The sequence below is a fragment of the Erithacus rubecula genome (assembly GCF_903797595.1).
Source record: "Erithacus rubecula genome assembly, chromosome: 12".
Lineage (NCBI taxonomy): Eukaryota > Metazoa > Chordata > Aves > Passeriformes > Muscicapidae > Erithacus > Erithacus rubecula.
The window spans coordinates 9619627-9642267 of NC_136664.1; the positions used below are offsets into that span (position 1 = coordinate 9619627).

Consider the following 22641-nt stretch of genomic DNA (forward strand, 5'->3'; position numbering starts at 1 on the left):
TAAAAATCTGATGACATTGTATGCTTGTAATGAAGCAGGAAAATCTCAGTAATTCAGTACCTATCTGTGGTCAATGTGATGTAATTGATCTAATCTCATATGAAATCTCATGCTTGCAGATTGGTTATTCAGAATGGTTTAGATTAAAGCAGATGGGAATAGAGGGTTTGGTCACAAAGGATCAAATTCTTCGTTGTGACTATGAATGAGTAATGATTTTGCTAATTATTACTATATTTAGGGGAAAAGCAGCTGTTCAGTGAATTTAATTTTTTACTCTTTTCACCTCTGTCCCTCCAGTGAAGTTATGTGTTTTCATTCACTGCAATGATGAAAGTATCATTCACTGAATACTCAACCCGTTTGGTTTAATTTTCTTAGGTTTCTGAGAAAAGAGCCAGAAATCGAACCTGGAACCTGTTGCTGCTAATCAAATCATGACAGAAAGGTAAGAAACTGGTTTTATTCCTAGAGTTTGGGCTTTGTCCCTTCTACTTCTCACTGCTGATCACAGTTGTATTTCAAAGCTTTGTTTTATCTTCTAGACATGCTGTCCTGGAATTTGATTATTTATCCATAGGGCGTTTTTGTGAAATAAAAAGGAGTCAACCAGATTATGGTCTTTTTTGAGGAATATCCTCTCTGTGAAAGGCACATATCACCCATCTAGTCAGTTACTGCATGAAACACTTCAGGCTGCAAGATGGGAGGTTCACACATATCCTTATTCAGAATGTAGTTTGTAGTTTGGTTCTGGGATTTCTGGCTGGTGACAGCTTTTATACCAGGTGTTCTAACACAGCAAGTTGTAGCAGGATGAGAGAAAATGGACAGGCAATCTGAACTCCCAGTTTCCCAGCTCTGTCACTATTTGAGTTGTAATTTTACTCTTTATTTTTATTTTTGACTTATTAGCACAGACATTGCCAAGGACACTCCACATCAGCTATTTATGTTCACAAACCTATTTCTATTTGTTCCAGCAATCTCAGCCAAGAACATCCCAGAACTGACATTTTAAAAAACCTTTTGTTTATGGGAAATTTTACACATTGCATTTTCCAAACACTGAACTGGGGAGTGTTCATTGCAAACATCTGAGAATACTTTAGCTCTTCTAATTTTCTCATGATGTCTTACTAATATCCAAAGAAGGAACAACTGTTTGTTTTACAAACTACTCTGCCAGGTTTCTTCAAAAGTTGTTACAGTCCCAAATTTTCTAAGCAGGCATATGTGTCTTAAATATTTTTCTCCTTCCTAGTTAAAACTAGTATTTTCTCTTTGTGTCAGGACTGGCTTTTTCAAGCGTATAAGGTCTGTTGTTGGGAACTTTTAAACAAAACAAAAACTTAATTGCAAATCTTCTGCAAAGGAGTGAATTTTGCCCTACTTTATTCTGTCTTTAAGTAGATGCAAATTAATCACCAAACTTGGAATTCAACTTTGTCTTTTAGTTCTGGTTAAAATAAATGCTACTGAATTTTAAAAGTTCAAATATTCATCAAATTGCATATAGCACTGCCCTTGGGATCATACCTAAAGTATTTGTAGGTAAGCAATATTAATATACAATTTGCAAAGCAATAACCCAAGTCCCAAGTGAAAAGGAAATTCTATGAAGCTAAAAGGTAAATAATAAATGCTGATGAACAGGGACTCTGTAAAATCACAATTGGAAAAAGTGCTAAATCCCAAGGTTTTACTTGTTTTGCTCTTACTTATTAACTCAGGTACAGGGTTTTGCTGTTGTACTGGTGCCCTGGAGGAAAGGTCTTTGTCACTTTAGATGAAAAAGTTTTCAAAATGTTACAAACATGTTCTGCCCTGTTCAGCCAGACTAACTAAAATAAGGAAGAATTTTTGGCAAAAAATAGAGGCAATAAAAGAGAGGCTGCTGCTGAATTATTGGCAATTGTTGATAATAAATTATTTGCTAGATGCTGAGGAAAATTGCCAAACTATGCATTTTTCATTCTTTAGTTAGTTCATGGTACACTGATACTGATTCCTTGAAATGTATAGGAAAAAGGACAGGCTTTCTGGGGCTTCCATGTTAGAGCAAGTCTTGCAAACTTTGTAAAGCCTGGCAAGGACTCCAGTCCAGGAAAACACAGAACTTTTGAACATATGAAACTGCCCACAGACTTAAAATTAAGCACAAGTAAAGTGCTTTCTGGAGCTCTGTTTAGGGATCTTGCTTTGATCAATGAATAAATCTATGAGTCTTAGCAGAAGCACTCCAAGGCACAAATGATGCCAGAGATTTCAATCACAGTGCCTCTGCTGAACTCATGATTGTTACCTGACCTGCCCAGGAAAAGGTGACATGAGCCCCTGTGCTCAGAGAAACCACTGCTCCCATGTTATAATAAAGCCAAGACGCTGGGAGACAGAAATGCTAAATGACTGTGATCTTCCCTCAGGTCACACTATCATGGCTGGCTGGAAACCACCCTGAAAAGTAGAGAAGCAAAATCTTACAGGGGACTGAGTTCCAAAAATGGCTGAGCAATTCAAGTCTAAGGCAGCTATCTGGCTGCCTAAGTAATGTAAAACATTCAGGCTGTATAGAAACAATTGCAGTGACGTCATTGGAAAGAAAAATCAGTTGATGAAGAAAGTGTGTAAAAATTCCAAGAGTAATTAAGGCAAGAGGTCTATAGGCTGAGTAATTGTCTTTAAATGCTGAGTGATGTGTGTATTCTTTACAGAGGAAATCTAAATGTTCATGGTGAGGTAATGGATGGATGTAAATTTATGTGCAGTAAGAATTTTTCAAAACAACTTTTTAGTAACAAAAGTATCTTAGATAATGCGATACCCATGTGCAATTAAAATAGTAAAATTTTCACTACTACCTCCCAATTCTTATTCTTCACTATTAATTGGAAATACTTACAGAATTTCCACTAGAGGTATGGTAGCATTACAGGCTGAGTTTGTACTAAGGAGGGAGAGATGTTTCATACCAAAATCATGTCACTAAGAGAGCCAGAATCTCCTCAGTACCTTCATAAGTTTGTAATGTTGAGATGAGGACTAGATGGGACAGTGATCATTTGGGATTAAGTACACACCACCCTGTACCCCATTCTACTGCTCCAACAGGGGATGGATGGACTCAGTTGTGGCTTTGAAGGAAAGCACAGAATTTAGTGCAGTTTGCTTCTTTCAACTTTTGGGATTTTGAGAAGAGAAAACTTGTCTTCTGTATGTCTACAAAACAGTGTCCTTGTGTTGATGCCTGGAGAGGCTGCTTAGAACAGAGGCCAGGCACTGCTAAAGTAGATATTTATTAAAAGAACTTCAGAGGATAGAACTTGGACAATACAAGAGCCTGGCCGAGGCTACACACAAGATAGACCCTGGGTCATGAGTTTTCACACTTTTATAAGTTTTGGTCCATTTACACATTGAGGTTACTTGTCCAATTACAGCTCCAGGTTCTGCAGTCCCATCCTCCCAGATTGCTCTCCTCAGTTCATTGTTTGCACTTTTTGAGCCTGAAGCTGCAATGGTGTCCTTGGTTCTCAGGCTGGAAAAGAGTTGTTTTGTCCAATTAAATTGTGAAGAGAGCTTGCTGACACCTTATATAAAGTTCAGAGTTATATACTAGAGCAGTACAGAATATGGAAAATATGAAAGCTAAAATTTAAGACATCAGTTCTCTTCTGGATTAGTGCACTGATTAGCAGGTTTTTTGTGTGTGTTGAGCTCAGGTGTTTGTAGATATTCTGGGTCTTATTATCTGGTATCTAAATACAATTTTTCCTATTTATTCTGCAAATATTTATATGTAGGAATAGTCCCATCAAGTAATGGAAGTATATATGACCCTTGAGGGAGAAGGCCTGTGTCATTAACCCATTCTGTGAGTTGACACTAAAAAAAACTTTCTCAGGAGGTGGCACCTATCATTCTTGAGCCAAATTCAGTTGCTTGCTTAACAACAGCATTGCCTCTGTGTAAGAAGAATTACCTTGGTAAAGCCAAAGTTTCAGTATTTGGCTTTCTAAGCACAATAACTCTATTAATAATAAAAAAGTTGTGTGGGCTGAGTAGAACAGAACATTAGAAAAAAACCCCGAAAACAATATACACACACCAGAAATAAAACAATTGAATGCCATTATTGAATAATAAAAGTCTCCTCAAAAATATTTACACCTTATTGGCATCTCCAAATCAAGTAGAGAAAACCAGTTTCAAGAAAGCAAACTAAAATTCCCTTTCCAACCACAATATATCCTTGGAGAGAAGAACTGACTCTGTGTGTAAAGTAGGGAACATGCTACAGGACTGGCCAAACCAGCCTCCAGTGGACTGTTACTCTATGATTATAAAATTATATTGTTCTTTGTATTAGTCTTAAATGACTTCTACATGTGTCCATTGTTGTCAGTTTAGAAGGTACAGTAGTGAAATTTTGGTTCCAAGTGCTTAAATGTTTTGTCATATGAAAAGGAATAAAAGCAACCCAGTTTTTTCATCATTTCCATCAAGCCCTTGATTGCTAGGTTAGAAAAAGGCTTTTCTGAGCATTTTTCACAGAGAAGCAGAAAGAAAATGGTTATAAAGCTATTTAACTCTTGCTGTTCTGTCTGAAAGAATCCTTCTGTCATCTTATAATGAACAGACCTGTATGTTTTTTTTATTGCAGATGTTAAAATTAGGTAGTTAATCAGTCACTGAATTATATAAGCAACTACTGTCTCTTTTCAGCAAATAATTTAAGTATTTAAATTCATTTAAGGATGAGTGCACAATCAGTGTGAAGTCTTTGAAACTGGGTGTTCTGTCTAGTAAGGAGCTCTTTGTTCATCCAGAATCTGACTGACCAATGAGCTATATTAATAGTAAGGTTTATTGGAAAGATGGGAGGCCAGAGCCAATACAATTTGTGGCCCAGGTGACTTATTTTTTTGCAGTTCCTCCACAGCTATTTTTTTTTTTTTCTGCTCTGAAAATCTATCATTGTATTGGCTTTTCATCAGGGAAACAGAACAGTCCCTCCAAGAGAAAACATAGAGATTAGTGGGAACCCAGAGTTTTAGATTTGGGAGAATTAATTTGAAGAGCAAAATCCCGTCCCACTCACGCCCCCATCTCTCTGAATCTGTCTGAATTAGGCTTGAACCACAAGCACTGGGTGCCAAAGGGCCAGGGGACAAATTATCTGAGGACGGTTTAGGGCTCTGTGAATTGCCAGGCTTCAGCTCCAGATAAAGTTGGGATCATCAGAGACATAAATTTAGTTTGCAGCATCTCTTCTCCCATAGAAAACAAGTCTCCACAGCACTGGAGTTGGCAGAGCAGTGGTGAAGCCCAGCTAGCCCAAGGAATGGAACAAGCTATACCTTGGCACTGACTTGGAGGGATTTGCATTAAAAAAAATGGTCTGTGGTGATGTAGTTCAGAAGACCTCTAGTGTTGCTGTATGTGTTGTGTTTCATCCCATATTTTAAAGATTTAGTACTAGAACTATAAGGTCTTGAGCAGAAGTCCCTTGGGAAACAGCTTTGTCTTCAAGTTTGTGAACTTAGATTGAGTAGAAAGGCAAAACCAGCCAAAAACAATTAGTGGGAGAGAAAAAGGTGTGGTGAATAAAATTTCAATTTTTAATTTGGAATACTGGGCCGCCCTACTAAACTGTTTAGGTGGAGCTAAACCAAAAGGGTCTTGGAGGTTTTTTTTGCTTTTTATTTTGACACATGCTGCTGATTCTCTAGATTTGCAATAGTGTCACACAGTACTATAATTTAATTGGCTATTTTAGAAAATATGTACATATAGAAATGTGTGATGACTGCTGTGGCATAGCCAACTCTGCTTTTGTGACAAATGAGGACTAATTTACATACAGTTTAAAACAATGAGAGAAAACACCTCCAAAAATGTGAATTTCAAACCTTATAAATGGCTCAGGCATCAATGAACAAGTATTGCTTCCAGGCTTGTCATGATAAGCTCTATTTCAATTCCAAATGGCAAATAGCTTTGCATTGTAATCAGTCTTTGGCCAGCATTGTCTTTTCATGTGTGTGCCTGCAGCCCTTGGTGCTCTGAGCCTCCAGGCCTGGCTGAGAGGCGTTCCCTGCACCACATGGTGGGTAATAATACAGGAGGGCTCTGCCTCTCCAAACTAAACCCAAAGCTTTATTAGGAGTGCAAAGGCTCTGCATCTGTGGATTGGGCTTAAGCCACGTGCATGCAGAGCAGCTTAACTGGTGTCCAAACTTCAAAAAATGAAAATCGTGTTCTTTCACCCAAAATCTGGGGGGAATGGTGCTGCAGAACTGTCTTTTTGTGAGTATTAAAAAAGAATGCACATGTTAGAACAAACAGCCAATAAAGAAATTATTTTTTAAAAATTAGTCATGTGTATACACAGACACATATTTCTATATACACCATATATGTGGTTGTAGGGAACTCCTTCTGGAGGAAGGTATAATTTCTTGTATTTATATTTCTTGCATTTTATTCCTGAGAGTCTTTTTCTGTCACTGTTAGACACATATTGCTGAGCAAGATCAGTAACTGATCTGGCACTTCCAAGTCATCTATTTACCTGTGTTGCTCAGAGACTGAGGATTTGAGGGAATGAGAAATGCTGACTGCTTGGTGTGTGTGTGTTCTCCATTGAAGCTAGAAATAGTTTAGCAACTTGACTCTGCTTTGCTTTGTAATTTATTGACATGGGTTCCTACCGGCACGCTGTTCTTTAAAAAGACTTTTTGGTTTAACAAAATTGCTTTGACATTTCAGATTAAGAGAAGTGTTTGTCTTGCTTAAAAGTGTTGACATTTTTTGGCAATTATATTGTCTTTAATAACACACAGACAATGGTTTGTAATATCAATTTTATCTATCTCCCACCACCCCCCCACCAAAAAAAAAAAAACCTGGTTAAAAAAGTAGAATAGTTGGATATGTAAAGGCAAAACAATTAATTTAGAGATACAATGTCAGTTGATAAGATTTAGATCACATTCTTCACTTAGGGAATAAAAATGAATATTTGAAAAAAAAATTATTAAAGCCTAAAGCCTCATGATTTTGCTGCTTCTTTTGGCATGTTTGCCAAGGGACACAACTGTGTGTTAGGAAAGAAAATTATTACAGATTTGAGATTCTATTAAATAATAATCTCTTGGTTGGTTTCAAATTTACTCAAAATCCTGCAGTTTCAAACTTGCTATGTAATTCTATACAAATCCAAGGACAAATCTACCAAGTCTTACTTTCTGGCATTGCTCTTATTTGGAGTTTGGGTATTAGTGTGTGTATTCACAGTAGTAACAACTGAGGGTCATAGCACTACTAAAGATTGAATGCTGAGTTGATAATTTTTTTTTTTTTTTTTTTTTTTTTGAGTGTGCTGTTTTCATGACTAAATGTGGATCTTTTCACATGGAAACAATTGTGTGCAGAAAATTGCTGGAGTAATTTTGGAGGCCGTTTTTAATTTAAAAATTTGCCTGTGCACAGTGCGCCCTTGTTTCTGCCCAGAAACATATTTTAAGAGTCGAGTAATATAAGTTCTTTAAAAATGGAGGTTTGAAGAGAAATACTGATAACAATCTTAGCTACTTGATTGACAAGAAACCCAGCACAACCTGGCAATGTGAGCTGGCAATCCAGAGAGATCATCTGTATCTGGGGTAGCATTTCCAGCAGGTCGAGGGAGGGAATTCTGCTCTGTTCTTGTGAGACCCCACCTGCAGTGCTGCCTCCAGCTCCAGGGCTCCCAGCACAGGAAAGATTTGCTGGAACCAGTCCAGAGGAAGCCACAAAGATGGCCAGAGCTCTGGAGCTCTGCTGTGGACACAGCTGAGAGCTGGGGCTGTTCAGCCTGGAGAAGAGAAGGCTCCTGGGTGACCAGGAGCAGCCTCCAGTGCCTGACAGGGGTCTGAGAGAGCTGGAGAGGGACTGGGGACAAGGGCAGGGCAGAACAGCTCCACACTGACACAGGGCAGCTCCAGGCTGCTTGTTAGGGAGACATTTGTTACTGGCAGGGTGGCTGGAAAAGGCTGCCCAGATGTTCCATCCTGAAAAGCTCAAGGTTGGATGGGGCTCTGCAGCCCAGCCTAGCCGAAGGTATCCTGGCCCATGGAGGAGGAGATGGAACTATGTGGTCATTAATGTGCTCCAAACCAAACCATTCCATCTTTCTATTGCAATTTTAGTAACAGTTCCTCCCATACATTTACTCTGACTTATCATTTATTTTGTTTCTTCCCCGGCTGCAACTGGCTTTTTTTTTTTTTTTTTTTTTTTTTGGTTATTCTTTTTACCATCAACTGTTCAAGCATTGACAAGAAATTTATCTGCTGTTTTCTTTTTGTAGCAGGTTTTCATGAGAATTAAAACTCAAATTAGTTACTTTGAGGGAGTATTTGAATTATTTAGTCAAAATTGATGCAGTTACTTTCCAATTTCAGGAGTTTCTTAATTTAATTTTTTTCTTTCATGTTTAATGCCTTTTTTTTTGCTATCTAAATGGTGTTTCTGCCACATTCATCAATTTTTATGGTGCCATGTAAATTGCTTTCAAGTTTTTTTTTGTGGTGATTTAGACATTTTGTCTATTAGCAAAATTGTAATACTAGAATACAATAAGTTTCTGCTGCTTGCCATAAAGTTTTCAAGTAATAACACTTTTCTCTCAAAGACACTGTGACATCCCAGAAAACAATTTAAATAGATACTTTACTGCCATTGACTACAGCATTTCAGGAGTTCTTCAGTGAATTTGAGCTCCTAATTAAGCATGGAAAGCAGCTTAGTATTTTTAGAGTTATTCAATCTTAAAGCAGAAATTAACTTAGTTATAATAGTGTTCATGATTTTAAATATGTATTTCCTTCTTAGTTACACAACTGATTCTTAGTGCTTCATTCCTTACTGACTGCATGGTTAACCTTAATGTATGCACTGGCAAATTCAATTTTGCTGTAGTAATTAGAATGCATTTTAAGGGAGGAAAAAGCAGCAGCATGAATAACAACTTTTGGTATCATATATATTATGCATGTATTGCAAACAAGAGATCACAGATGTAAGTAGGTCCATTAGCAGTATATATATATTTCATTATTTCTGTAGATTTCTTTAATTGTGCTGTAGGTATTTTTAAATGGAAGAAGAATCAAAGGAAAAAACATAATGCAGTGTGAAATCAGAAGTGAAGGAAAAGTAAAGTGATTTATGTTTTTAGGAAATGTTCACAAATCAAAGCCTACAAAACTTGTCACAAGATTTTTCATAAAGCAAGAGACTTAGAATAGAAACAGAATCAGATATTCAACCAGTAAAAAGAGCTCATAAATAGTGACCATACCAAGGTTGTATGTGTATATTTATTCAAAAGGCAATGTATTACTGCCAGAACCCAACCAATGCTGCATTACAACTGGGGAGTTTTCCTTGATGAATAAGGTGTCCATGATCCTGGCTTAGGGATTCATAAAGGAGGACTGACTTCACAGCAAATTGTGAAATACCCATCCAGCCAGAAACAGGTGTATGTAAAGGTTGCAAAATACCACCTGAAGTTTAGAAGTCAAGTAAGACTCTATCTGTCTAGCAAAGGCAGTTTCTAACTGGTGAGGTGTGTAAAAACATTTTCCTCATATGCAAGTCTTTCCACAGATAGATAATGCACGGGCTTTTCCACCTCTCTCAAACAGCCAGTGCAGTCCCACTTAGACACCAGACAGGCAGCCACTTACCTGACCTGCAGGAGCAATTTCTGATCTGGTGATTGCAAATTTGCTGGAGTATGATCTGCTGGCACTGGGAGAATTGCACTCCCATGGTTCAGGTGACACACTGGTAGAGTTTTTGGGCAGAAATAAGAATAGTGTGGGTGTTCACCCTCCTGTCATGGTTCAGGCAGTGGCAGGAGCATTCCCAGGTCACAGACAATTGTTCCTATGTGTTTACTGATTACTTGACCATGACTCTTGAATATCATATATAATTGTAATAATTGCTGCCCTGGTTGAAAATATTCTTCAGAATTTATAAATAACTCAACCTTATGCTGGATTCAAAATCAATAGAATGAGTCCTTTTATGGTTATTTTTGCCTTAATAAAGCTATGGGTAAAGAACTCATTAAGAATCACTTACATTTACATGGCCTTGTCTCTCCTTGACCTGGAAGCTCTATAGAGCAAGATGATTTGTACCCTTCATCCCGTGGTGACTCTTCAGAAAATAGTCTGTGTAAGAAAAAGACACACTGCATAAAAAAGCTGTGTGATTAATCAGTACATATTTGTTCATGTTTCAACATTCTCTGCCTTTCTGGGAATATACTAGCAATGAATAATTTTTAACATCAGAGGATGCAATCAATGAAAGTTTTGACTGACTAAGGATTTCAAGGTTTTTCCTATGAAAAAGCCAGTTGACATTCATTAGAGCTTAAAAAAATTCAATAGAACAGTTTTCACTTGAAAACCAAAAAGTTAAGCTGAAAGATGTTGCATAGAAACATGCCGATGCTGCTGAAATCTTTATTTACATAAAAAAGTCAAAATGAATTGTCAGCTTTTTAATTTTGCTTCAAGAATATAGAGTGCATCATTCTATTTACTGATATATATTTAATGCATATACAATATAAAATATACTTTGTATTTTAATGTTGTGAAAGTTTTTTCATTAATTTCATATTCAGAGGTAAGTGCATAATTATAGTAAGTTAATTTTTTTTTCACAGGAAATTCTTTGTGTTTATTTAGATACAAGAAAAGGAAGGAAAATGCTGAATTTCACAAAGAATTCAGATTCTAGCTTTTTATAAGTTCTATGACTGTAGCAGCTGTGTGAAAAGCTTCCTTTTACACTAAATGAATACATTAGAGGGTACTATCTTAATTTTTATGGGAAATTAATTTAACAAAATGGTGTGATTTTTTCGTATTTATTTTGCAACACTAAAATCAACAGTAGCACAGCCCTGGTGGCAACATGAATCCCTGGTTCTATGAGTTCTTTCTTAATATTGAGCCAAAGGTGTGAAGGAGGAGGTTCATTCAAACCCTTGTTGCTGTATAAAAGTTATTCAAAGAGGAAGATTCAAGTTTCAACTTTTTCAGTATCTATTGTTTTTCCAGAGTAGGGTCTCTAAAAAAAAGACTCCCCTTTCATGTAGAAATTAGGAGAGTCAGACAAGCCTGTGTGGAGAGCTGTGCAGAGAGCTTCCAAACAGGAAAGAGAGGCTACATCCTGCTGCTATTGCACATAAGAAATCATTGCTCCTATGCTCTCATCTTCCTGCTCCATTTGTGTGTAACACCCACCAATTCTCTCTTCCCATCTCTTCTTTTCTCTCACATCCCCATATGCTCCTCAGTTAAGAGGGCTTCTTGGATAATCTATGAAATGTGTCCACTGCTCTCTTCTTCAAAGAAATTCCTCAAAACCCAACCATATTTCAATTATAGTGATTCCATACTTCTACTGCTGTGTTCTGTGAGTTATACAGAGAATTGTTTTAAGCAATGGTGCAGCAGTGAAACAGGCAGTGCAACCTTAAGATGCACTGGGAGTGGAATTTTGAGAGGAAGTGCTGGTGCTATTACAGAGGCTGCAGTACAACCTCAGAAATATTGTGTAGTGTTGGTCACCCATGGACAAGAATGTTCGGTAAAACTGGAACAGATGTAGAGAAGGGTCATAAGGATTATTAAGGAAATGGAAAAGCCTGTTATATGAGAAGAAGCAAAAAGATTTTATGTGTTCTAACATGGCAAAATAAAAGCTGAGGGCTTATACTTTCTGTCTAGGATATAATAGTGGGAGACAGATAGGAAAGTACCTAAACTAACTGACAACATTGAAGAAAACAATAGTTCTTGAATAGATTTAATTTTTTTCTTCCCATTTTGAGTCCAGCCAGGGCCTTAATGAAAACACAGGGGAAGAAAAGTTCTGTATGCTTTCATGGAAGCTATGGGAAATGCTGGGAAAACAGAACATGCAGTCTAGGACATCCTTTCCTAAAATCCTGCAGCATTGTAATTTTTCTCCATTAGTAGTTTAAGTCATTTACTTTATGTATCACGCATCTGCTGTAAAACCTTTAGCCTCATGCTCAGACATTCCTTGTCTTCCACATACTTCCTGTGTGATATTAGGTTGGTCACTTTGTCCTTCCTTTTTCTGTGTGAACAATCTTTATTTTAGTATTCCTCACCTCAAAGGGATGCTGGAAGGATAAATATAGTAATGACTGTATTGGCAGAGGCAAGTAAATTTTTCATCACAGGCAAGGAATCTCTGCCTTCATACAATTTCACTGTTGCATGGTATCGTTTCCTCAGAATGCCTATATTAAACACACAAAAATAACAATGAAATGTTTGATTAATTCCCTTAAAGTTATTTGCATATCTGCATTTCCCAGGGTTTTTTAATATAGAATGCAAAATTATTCAGGGTTGTTCTGAGCTCCCCAGTTTCAGACTGACATGGGGCATAGTGGTCTGAGTTCAGCAAAGGGCCACAGAGGTGATCAAGTGGCTTTTTCAGGAAAGGTGGCAGAGGTGGCTCAGCCTGGAGGAGAGACAGCTCAGGGGAACCTTCTCAATACATTCAAATATCTAAGGGGTAGTAAGTAAAGAATATAGAGACAGGTTCTTGTCAGTGCTGCTTGGTGACAGAACAAGAGACTGTGGGCACCCATTTAAATAGAAGAAATTCTAATTAAACTGAAGTAAACCCAAACCAAAACACTTTTTCACCCTAAGGCTAGTTGTACATAGGAACAGATTCCCTAGGGAGGTTTGTGCTGTCTCCATCCTTGAACACATTGAAAGCTCAGCTGGACCTGGTCTTGGGAACCCTGCTCCAGCTGACTCTGCTTGAACAGCATTGCAACCAGATGTTCTCCAGAGATCTGTTCCCATCTCATCTGTTCTCTCTGCTCCTTTTTCTGAAAATGAGGGGAAAAAAGGGAAAAACTTCCTTTTGTAAAATTTCTGGAGCAAGTGAATCTGTGCATTTCATTCATAACGTTAAATGCAGCAGGATGGAAAACTTGGACTTTTGCTATTGACTTCTGTGCAGTCTGGATTTTTGTGTAAACTGGAGAACCACTGTTGATCTCAAAGCTGCTGTTTTCATTCTGGGTCAGTATCAGTTTACTTATTCAAAGGAAGGGCTTAAATCTGTTTACTGTGGGAGAATATAGTGAAACTTGGTTTTATGCTTTGTAAAGGAAAAAGAAAGCTAAATTCTATAACAGGGATCTGGCATGAAGAAAACAACTTATGCATTCCCATCAATGTTATAAAATAAGTGTAATCCCACTCTGTGAACAGTGTAGGGTTGAAGGTTATATCTGAATTTCAAGTGACAAGCTAGAACTCCAAAGTTTCAGACTCTTTTCCAGTCCAGATATCATCCTGATCAAGTTGCTTCCCAGAATGAAAGCCTTGCCATTCTAAAGAAATACTGTAAATATATATCTTCATTCTAATAATTCCTATAGTAGTAGAAACAAAGAAAGCAAAGAGGGACAGTGGTTCTTGGAGGAAGAGAGGAGTCATGAAATGTGCTGGAATAGTTCTAGACCCAGTATGATTCCAAAGATGTTTTCTTTTACATCTTGTTAAGGCAAGATACTTTTTTTTTTTTTTTTTTTTTTTTTTTTTTTTTTTTTTTTTTTTAATCAGTTGAACTATCTAAAAAAAGAAAACCACCAAGATCTGTCCCAAAGGAACTCTTGGACAGAGATTTTTGTTCCATGAGGAGAGACAGAGTCAGAGCTGTCCAAATAATAAAAACCAGATTCCTGAAGTGGGTTTTTTGGAGTGAGACTCAAATTTGATTTATTGCTCATTGTAGGGTCTGTTTATCTCTTGTTGTGAATTTTTATATGGCCACTGGTATATGTCAAAACGTTGTGAAATTTTAATAAAAGTTTGAATGTGAAGTGCATTTACATTATTTATTGTTCTATTTTACTTCTGTTTAAAATATAACAATAATGTGCTATCTAGTCAGACAGCTGAAAGTATTCAGTAGCTAATCAAATGCCATTAAAGGCTGAATGTAAAAATGGAATAAAAATAAATTCTTTCCAGGAATACTTTTAGTCTATTTTAGTTGGTCAGATAATAACTGTAAAACACATTTATGGAAATTAAAAGCTGATTGTGAGATGCTTGCAAGAGATGGCAATCAGCTTGGTTTTGACCCTTCAGAAAGTATTATGTAGCTAACTCTCATTAGCCTGCAGCACAAAAAAAATAAAGGGAAAGAAAATGTCATATGCACTGTCCTTGTCATGGTGTAGTGCCAGCTGCAAGAAGATTTCACTTTCCCTTGTTGGCCATTATAAAATGTCATGGTGCAGTCAGGCACTAAGGAAAGACAAACGTTTGTAACACAATATTTGGTTGTATGTGATGACAAACTGGACTGCAGCTGCAAAATGCTGTGTCATTCAGTCTACCAATACACACTGCTAAGTGTGAATGCACTTCTCTCTTTAGAATATAACTTCATAACTTCTGTCACAACAATCAAAGAGCATTTCTATGACTTCCTTTGCATTCATGCCTTCAGCAGTGATTGAACTGCCACAGTTAACCAGTCTGTGACCTGCTCCTGGTGGCACCTCCAGTGCATTCTAAACTTGCAGTAGTAAAAATGATACACTTTGACCATCAAAATACAGAGCATGAATCTCGTTTTCATGCCTGCTCATGCTGCTGCCATCCAGCAGAAAGTTAGCAGCTAAAATATCAAGGTTGCTTCTCAGACTGTGCCAGTACACTGAATTATGGAAGAGATGGGTAGAGAGATCAATGGAGTTGCAGGTGTGTTACATAATTTGTGAAGGATTTCATGGGGTGGATGTTTCCCATAGAGGAAAATGTGGTTTCCATCCTCTCTGAGCTTGTGAGGGTCTCTGCAGATGCCCATGCTTTCTTCTGTTCACATGTTCTTTTATAGTTTATATTGGGAAGGAACCACTTAAAAGAACAACAGAGCTAACTAAGGAAATGCATGGACAATGTCATGGCAAGTGAATGCAAAGTAATGTATACTGGAAGGGAAAAAATATTATGTCAGTGTTCTTTGCACTCTATTAAATTAACTGTGTCAGCTGAGGCAAAGGAATCTTCTGGCACAATAGACACTTCAGTGTCAATTTCCCTTGAATATGAACCTGCAGATAAAAAAATGAAGAGCATGGTGAAGTTGCAAGATGCATAGGTGACAAATAACACCTGCCATGGGCAGGCCTCTCTGAATCACTAAGTGCAGCTGCTGATTGCTGGCTCTCAGATTATATCTGAAAGAGGTCTTGGAAAAGTTTGGGAAATCAAATATTGAGGAAGGATTGTGGACAGATTGGAAAGGTTACCTAGTTTGCCTTGGTAGGAAGGGGTGACCACTTAACCAGTTGGAAGGGCTGCAGCTCTTCCATTTGTGTGCAGGATCAGGGCTGAAGTCTGTTACCTGGCTCTAAAGAGCTCACAGCAATGATGGTTTTAAAGGTCATGCTCTAAAGTTTTACATCCCTTGGATTCACCATTCTTCAATTTAAGAGTCAGCGTTATTATTTTAATTAGTTTATAGAGAGACAATATATGTGACTGCATGGATTTGTCTAGCAGGGTTCCTTTTTCCCCCATAAACTTGCTCTTCCAGAATGTTGAATGCACAGAAAAAAGTTTATTGGAAATTATTGTATTTGGAAAGGGCCTTAGCTATTCCCCAGAAAGAAGAGAAGCGAACACAAGGTCAATTTAGAACCTGACCTGAAAACACAAAGTTGATAATCGGCCATCATTGCTTATTGTATCTATCATCTGATTTGTTGAAATGCTCAATAAATCCACTATTAGGAGAAAAAGTGCTTACATGCATTTTTTTCTTTAAAAAAAGAATTAAACAACAAAATAAAAGATTGATTGACAAGACATCAATAAAGCTTTGAGCACACACTGCTGACCTTTTTTTCTTTGCACTGCAATCTGTGTTTATTAGAATTCAGCGCCTATAAATACATTTCTGTGGATAAAAAAGCAAGCAGCTTCTTAGGAGTTTTGTTCAATAAACTTCTGTGAAAATTCTAAAGACTTAATACATGGCTTTCAATTTAATTCATTCTGTCTCCCCTTCTTAAAAATAAGATATAAGTGAGGATGAAATAGGTTTAGCTGGTGAAATCTTTTTTCTAAAGCTGTATTCTTAAAACTCACCCTTTCTTTTTAATGTCTGCTACAGCAGTTCATTCAGAACAGACAGGATATATATCATCTCACGTCTGGTACTGTAGGCTATTTCTTCTTTTTAAATAAAAACATATTATAAATCTGTGCTGCACTTGAGTGTGGTAAGCACTCAGGTTAGTGACTTCAAAAGTAGAGCTGCAATAAGGCTTTGGCAGGCACTAAAGAATACTGACCAGCTCCTTAGACCTTGGTTTCTTTTTGATCTTTCTGAGAAGAAAATCTCTTCAGAGCCATTCAAAACTGTAAAGGTGGCACAGCAGTGATGTCAAGCCTTTTAATTTTATTGCAGGCCTAGTGATATTCCTGTATTAAGGATTTTGTGTTTACAGCCCTGCCTTTTGGAGCCCTGTGAGAATCTCATTCATTTTGTGTAGGTGAAGTAAACACATAATTGGTGTTGCTCTAAGAAAAAGTGAACTAGAAACCTAGGCTGAAATGGTCAAAATTTGAAACATAATGATAAAAGTGTCTGGATGGAGTCTCAGAATTTGCTTTTCCTTGTGTTTAACTGAGTGGAGCCTTCTTCCTTCCTGGTGTCAGATGAGCTATGTTTTTTTACAGAATTGTTCTGTGATGGTAAAAAAAACCAGTGCTATCAGATTTTGTCCCAGAATTTTTTTCTTCCTTAGTAATTCCTAAAATTTATTTCTTTTTTCTTCACTATTTTCTATTATTCTCTTCTAAGACAATGTTGTTGGCTCAAGCATCTTTGCCTTGATTTATGATACTAACCTCTGATTATTTTAGACTATTTTCTCCCCTTCTCTCCCTATGATGTTTTGGTGTGGTGGTTATTTTGCTGGGCTTTTTCCCCCAGAATCTCTCTCTGTGTTTTGTTTAACAGGCAGGTTCTTTCACAAAGTGCTGGCTGTTTTAGAGTGCAAAATAGGAAAAAAATTGCTGGTGTTTCTTTTAATACAACCTACAAAGACCATCTGCATTACACCTGGAATGTTCTCCTGTAGCACAAAAACACACCCAGAATGCTGAAGCTGAGAGGTACCTGGACAAGTGTATGCTTGCCCTGTGCTAAAATTGACATTCAAATTGCCTTTTCTTCTATTGGACACTGAGTGGGAGCTAGTTTAGCTATTTATATTAGTCTAAATAATTTTAAATACTGATAGTAATAGGTTTTGTTCCTCTTTTTAGTCTCATCCAATTAGATATAAAATTACTAAATTGTTTTTCAAAAGGGTTTATAGTTCCTGGATGGGATTGATTTTGTACACAGAAAGTATATTCCTGCTTGGTCTCCACTTGTGTTAAACCTGGCAACACCTGGGACAAAAGCATTAAAAATTATTATTTCTTAATTTTGACTGTTATGTCATGACTGGGGAAAGGTTGCACACAAAGCAGGGATACTAGTCTTGTAAACCAAAATGTGAGAAGGAAGAAGGCACATAACACTCTGCAAAGACAATAAAAAATGGAGTTTGCTTTTTCCTCTGCTACATCTATAGGTTAAAAAGTGCTTTATAGGTGATTTTATCAAATGCAAAGACTTAGTAATATTTCCTAGTACAGGAAGAAGATGGTACACCTTTTTATAAATTCTGTATATTTATAATACATAACATATACTACAAAATCATTCCCATTTCTGTATAATATATCTAAAACACAGCCACACTCCACTCAAGCTTTATCTATTAAATATAAGACTTTAAAGAGACGTGCAAGCATTTCTTTCAGATGCAAGAGGGCTATATAGAAATTTAATTCTGCTTATTCAATAAAAATTTATTTCAGCAGCTCTGATCATTAGGATTATTATTAATTACTGTGCCATTCAGCTGTGCTGACAAAAAAAAAATTCTTTCAGATATAACTGAGCACATTAAAAATATTGGATTAAAGAATTAGCTCTGCCAGATTTTAAATAGAGCAAAATAAAATCTGAGCACATACAAGGTGATCATTTACCTACTTTCATTGCACATTGTTTGAATAGTTGGTATTATGGATGTGAAATTGCCCTCAGGGAGGTTAGTTAAAGTAATAAAGGCTTCCCTGTGCCTCAGGAGCCACTCCCTTTGTGATATGACCTTTCTGTGACTTCTGAGCTCAACTCATTATGAAGACAGACAAATGTGTATTTTAAGTCTTCTTGAAAGCTTTTCAGGCCTTTTGCTTAGTGATAACGTGCCTTTCCCCCCCACCCCCTCATTTTCTAAACTAGTTGCAATTGAGAGTGTAAGGGAGAAGAAATAACCATAGAATTGGTTAGGAAAGACCTCTAAGATCATTCAACATGACAAGTAACTCAGCATGCTCCCTAAGGAAAACATCCTCTCATTTTTGAAATCCCTCCTGGGCTGGTCACTCTAGCACTTCCCTGAGCAGCCTGTTCCAATCCTTGGCAATCCTTTTGGTGAACAAATTCTTCGTAATATCCAATCTAAAGCTCCCTGGTGCAACTTGAGGCTGTTCCCTCTCCTGTTGCTCTTACCTGAGAGAAGAGACTGATCCCCCCATGTGGCTACAGGCTCCTTTCAGGTGGTTGTAGAAAGTGATGACGCTTCTTTCCTCAAAGGCGAAAGTCACAACCAGACCCCTTAAAGAGTTTTTTGTGCCTTGCTTTGGTTTGAGGGGGGCGAGTAGGTATTTTTTACGTTGGTTGTTTATGCTGGAATTTCAGAGCAGTGTGGGTAGCATGTGCTCACTCTTGTACTGCTTTATTTTAAAATCAGCCTTGTTTGTCCCACCCCAGGGCTGGTGGCACAATGTGCCCCAATTCCATGGTACATCCTTGCCCCCTGCTCCCACTCCATGCTGTGCTCATCCCTGGCCTCATTGCAGTGAGCAAAGGCGCTCGTTTGTGTGAGCATTGCATCAGGGCACACTGTCAATGTGGTGGACCAAATTTCACCTCAGCTTAGGCCACTCCTTGGTGTTTTGGCACAGTTTAGGTCTGGGGGCTGCAGCAGGGCTGTGTGTGTTTGGGAACAGCCGTGTTTCCAGGCAAACCCTTGGAATGGAGCGTGCAGCTTTCAGCCAAGAGTGCAGGAAGGTGCCCAAATGGCCGCTCTGTCCTCAGGCCTTCACCACTCTGTTGTGACGGGGCAGTTGTGAGTCCCGTCGATTTAAATACAACGTGGGGCTTGGCTGGCAGTCCAGCATGTGTTTCACATCCTCCAAGCACGGCTTTAAAAGAACCCAAATGTGGCTGCTGCAGCAGAGCGCCCGCCGAGGCCTTCCTGCAGCCTGGGCCCGGCTGGCGGCCGTGGGCGGCCTGCATGGAGGAGCACCCGGGCTGGGTGTGCAGCTCTGTGAGGACATCCCGCCGGCCATGGCTCACCTGTGCCACCCCTCAGGGCTCGGGAAACGGGGAATGACCCGCTCTGACTGCCAGGAGGGTCGGGAGGAGCCGCCCTGGAGCGCTGGTGGCGCCGTGAGGGCGTCCCTTCGCATGTAAGTGCTCATCAACTGTACCGGCAACGGGGAGGATAGAGAACTTTTTATTTGAGGTATAGATTTCTTGTGTTTAATTGAAGGGTTGAGAAGAAAAGCCAAAAACTGTGGAAGTTCTGAAGAAAATTTATTTGTACCCATGTGGTCACTGCTTAACAACATTCAGGAAACCTTCTGAAGGTAGAACTGGGAGAAATAAGCAGAAATGCTGTAAAACAATAGCTGCATAAATGTTCTCATTTCTAGCCTCACACCATTTTCGAGGTAGTTGTTGAATTTTCTGAGTATGTGTGTTGATAATTACTAGATTATTATAGAAATTACTAATCTCTTCAGATTTTCCATGTTGCAGGTGGTTCAGGGGAGGTACAGTGAGTGAAGCATTGGGGCAGTGCTGGAGAGCACCTGCATGATCCTTTACAGAGGGGTACATGGGCAAGCAGAGCACCAGCACTCAGGTTTTCAGGAGATACATGGGTGCTGAGGTTGTTTATTTTTAAAGTTATTCCCTTAAAGACTCAGTAAAAATTCACAATTTGTAGAAAAAAGAGTGTTGAAAAAGCCTGTCTGCTGCGATGTTTGTTAGAAGCGTAGACAATTTTAGAGCAAATATTTGTAGGAAATTTTATGTATAGAGGTGTACTTGGTTTGCCCTGCAGAATTTGCCAGGGTGCATTTGAGAGCATTTTGCGCACTCAGCTGTAATCTTAACATGAAGTGCAGAACTCGGTACACCATTTCCATTTCAAAGATCACTTAATATCATTTCTGCAAATTTTTTAATTTGTTTAATTAAACTTAGCACTCCATTCCACTTCATTAGATCTATTTAATTTTCATGTATCTAAGCAGTTTTTCAAGTACATAATTAAAAGAATAGTTTTATAAAATCAGTACTTTTTTTTATTAACATCCTCCAGAACAGGAACTATATTTTCCTGTTGATTAGTGCATGATGATAAAAGCATTAGTATAAAGTAATAAGAAGGAAGTAATCTAATCATGTTTAAAATGTCCACCCTGAAGCTGGCCAGCAGGTATTTTCAAGAATGAAAGATATGTATGCTTTATTGAAACTTTGCAGGAGAAGAGAATCCAACAATAATCTGGGTATTAATTTTTTGCTGGCAGTGGGGAGTATTCTTCATGAAGGGAAGTGGTATGTAGTTTCAATTGAGAGTTCAGCTTTGGGTTTCAGTTCAAGTTCCATACAGAGGTGGGTTCATTAAGACAGTTCTTGCAACTGAAGTTAGTGGGATGCAGAAAAGGTGATTTGTACATAGTGAGTCAGTAAACTGGAAGTAGAAGTAGCAGAGTCCCCACCTTGCCTTGTGGCTAAAGTCTGTGGATGTTTGGAGCAGGAGATAATTGAAGAAATTAATCTCTGGGTAGAACGAGGATTAATCCCATATGCATTTTCTTCTGATAGGCCAGTGGTATGACTGAAGGGAAAAATTACTATATACCTTATCATCATCTTAGCAAAATAAAAAAATGCTGTGTGGATATATTAAACAGTTTCCGTCTGTAGCTACTTGAAAAATGGGCATCAAATATAGATGGAGAAGGTGAGGAAACAATGTCATATTCCACAAGAGCCACCTACAACTGCCTTACACTCAATAGCCTGCAGGATTCATATGAAAACTAATCTACAGTACAGCAACAAGATGAATCTGTGTAATTTAGTTCCCTGAACTCACACTAACTTCTGTGTTCTTTGAAGCTGATTTTCAATATATTCTTCTGCTAAACTGCTTTATGCAGCTGGAATTTTGTATGCCAGAAGACCTAGGGTACTGAGGAGTGAGTGAATCATTCGCCAGTGCATTTGGAGGCTTTGTTGTGTGTGTGTGCTTATATATGTTTGTGTGTAAATATTTGAGGGTGTTATTTGAAAGAAAATATGAAAACTGAGAAACATATGTTCCTGATTTAGTTCCCTGAAATGGCAGACAGCTGTCTCCCAGATTGTTTTTTTTTCCTTCCAAAGGGCCTAAAAATTGTGCACCATGTGCCCCACTGCACTGTGGCCACAGTGCACATCTCATGGTACCTCACCCTACGTGTGACAGTGTGCACAGTATGCATTGCCATTGCACTCTTATTAGTCAACTAAAAGTCCATAAATCCTCTTCCACAGGAGTGAGATTTGTGGCATAGCTGAGATCCACTTGAGTTTAGATGTCATTTTTTTAATCCTATTCAACTTCAGAATGAAACCAAAATGAAACTACTTCAAGTCCATAACTGCTATAGATAAATGTTAGAAAAGTTCTGTCAGTGCATCAACATTATAATTTAAAAATAATATTTTAAGACTTGAAAATGTGGAAACTTACACTGTATCTGACAGTTCAGCTCCAACAGATATATTTAAGCCAAGTTTTAATCAAATTATATTACTTTTAATGTCCTTTCATGTGTCTTATGTAGAATAAAATTAACTACATGACTTAGTCTGAAGACAGGCAAGGTAAATAGCAGTCCTTGGGTCTCATCTCAGGACAGAGATGCTTTGAACATGGCAGACTGCTGAAGTGCTCATGTAAGAAGCTCTTTGAGAGTTTTTCTTGTAAAAGGGAGGATCAGATCATTTCCATGACTCTCAAAACCCAATAGGATTGGTAGCTCTGTTAATAATATACCAAACCAAACCTACTGTTTTTTCAGATTTTGGCTTTATGGATGTTGGTAAAAACTGATGAGGTTAAAGGATTGATTATTCACCTGATTCTTTCTTGATGCACCGTTTAATTTGCATGTATAAGGTCATTGCCAGATCCTGGGAATATTCCCATGGCAGTCCAGGCCTCAGAGCAGTCCTTGGAGTGCTGATAGCACTCAGCTCCTGGGTTCACCTGGATTTTGGCATATTTTTTTCCTCGCAGGAGGTGGTGGCAGCGGGTGTGCAATGATCATACAACCAGAGCATGTTTATTTGGCAAGAGGAGCA

The 22641-nt window shown here is 38.1% G+C and overlaps 1 protein-coding gene and 1 long non-coding RNA gene across 2 annotated transcripts in view; one reads left to right on the top strand and one right to left on the bottom strand.

The window, feature by feature from the left end:
• LOC306807115 overlaps positions 1 to 18857 on the bottom strand; it is a 41580-nt gene extending 22723 nt beyond the window's left edge. The window contains exons 1-2 of the long non-coding RNA XR_013775635.1: positions 18724 to 18857; positions 10141 to 10232 (exon numbers count right to left, since the gene is read on the bottom strand). This is a non-coding gene — a long non-coding RNA (uncharacterized lncRNA). The remainder of the gene's footprint in view (positions 1 to 10140; positions 10233 to 18723) is intronic.
• A 571-nt stretch (positions 18858 to 19428) lies between these two features.
• The window catches only part of LOC306807113 (uncharacterized protein), a 237198-nt gene continuing 233985 nt past the window's right edge, over positions 19429 to 22641 (top strand). The window contains exon 1 of the mRNA XM_079316405.1: positions 19429 to 19685. Coding sequence (XP_079172531.1) covers positions 19435 to 19685 — 251 coding nt within the window. The 5' untranslated portion in view covers positions 19429 to 19434. The remainder of the gene's footprint in view (positions 19686 to 22641) is intronic.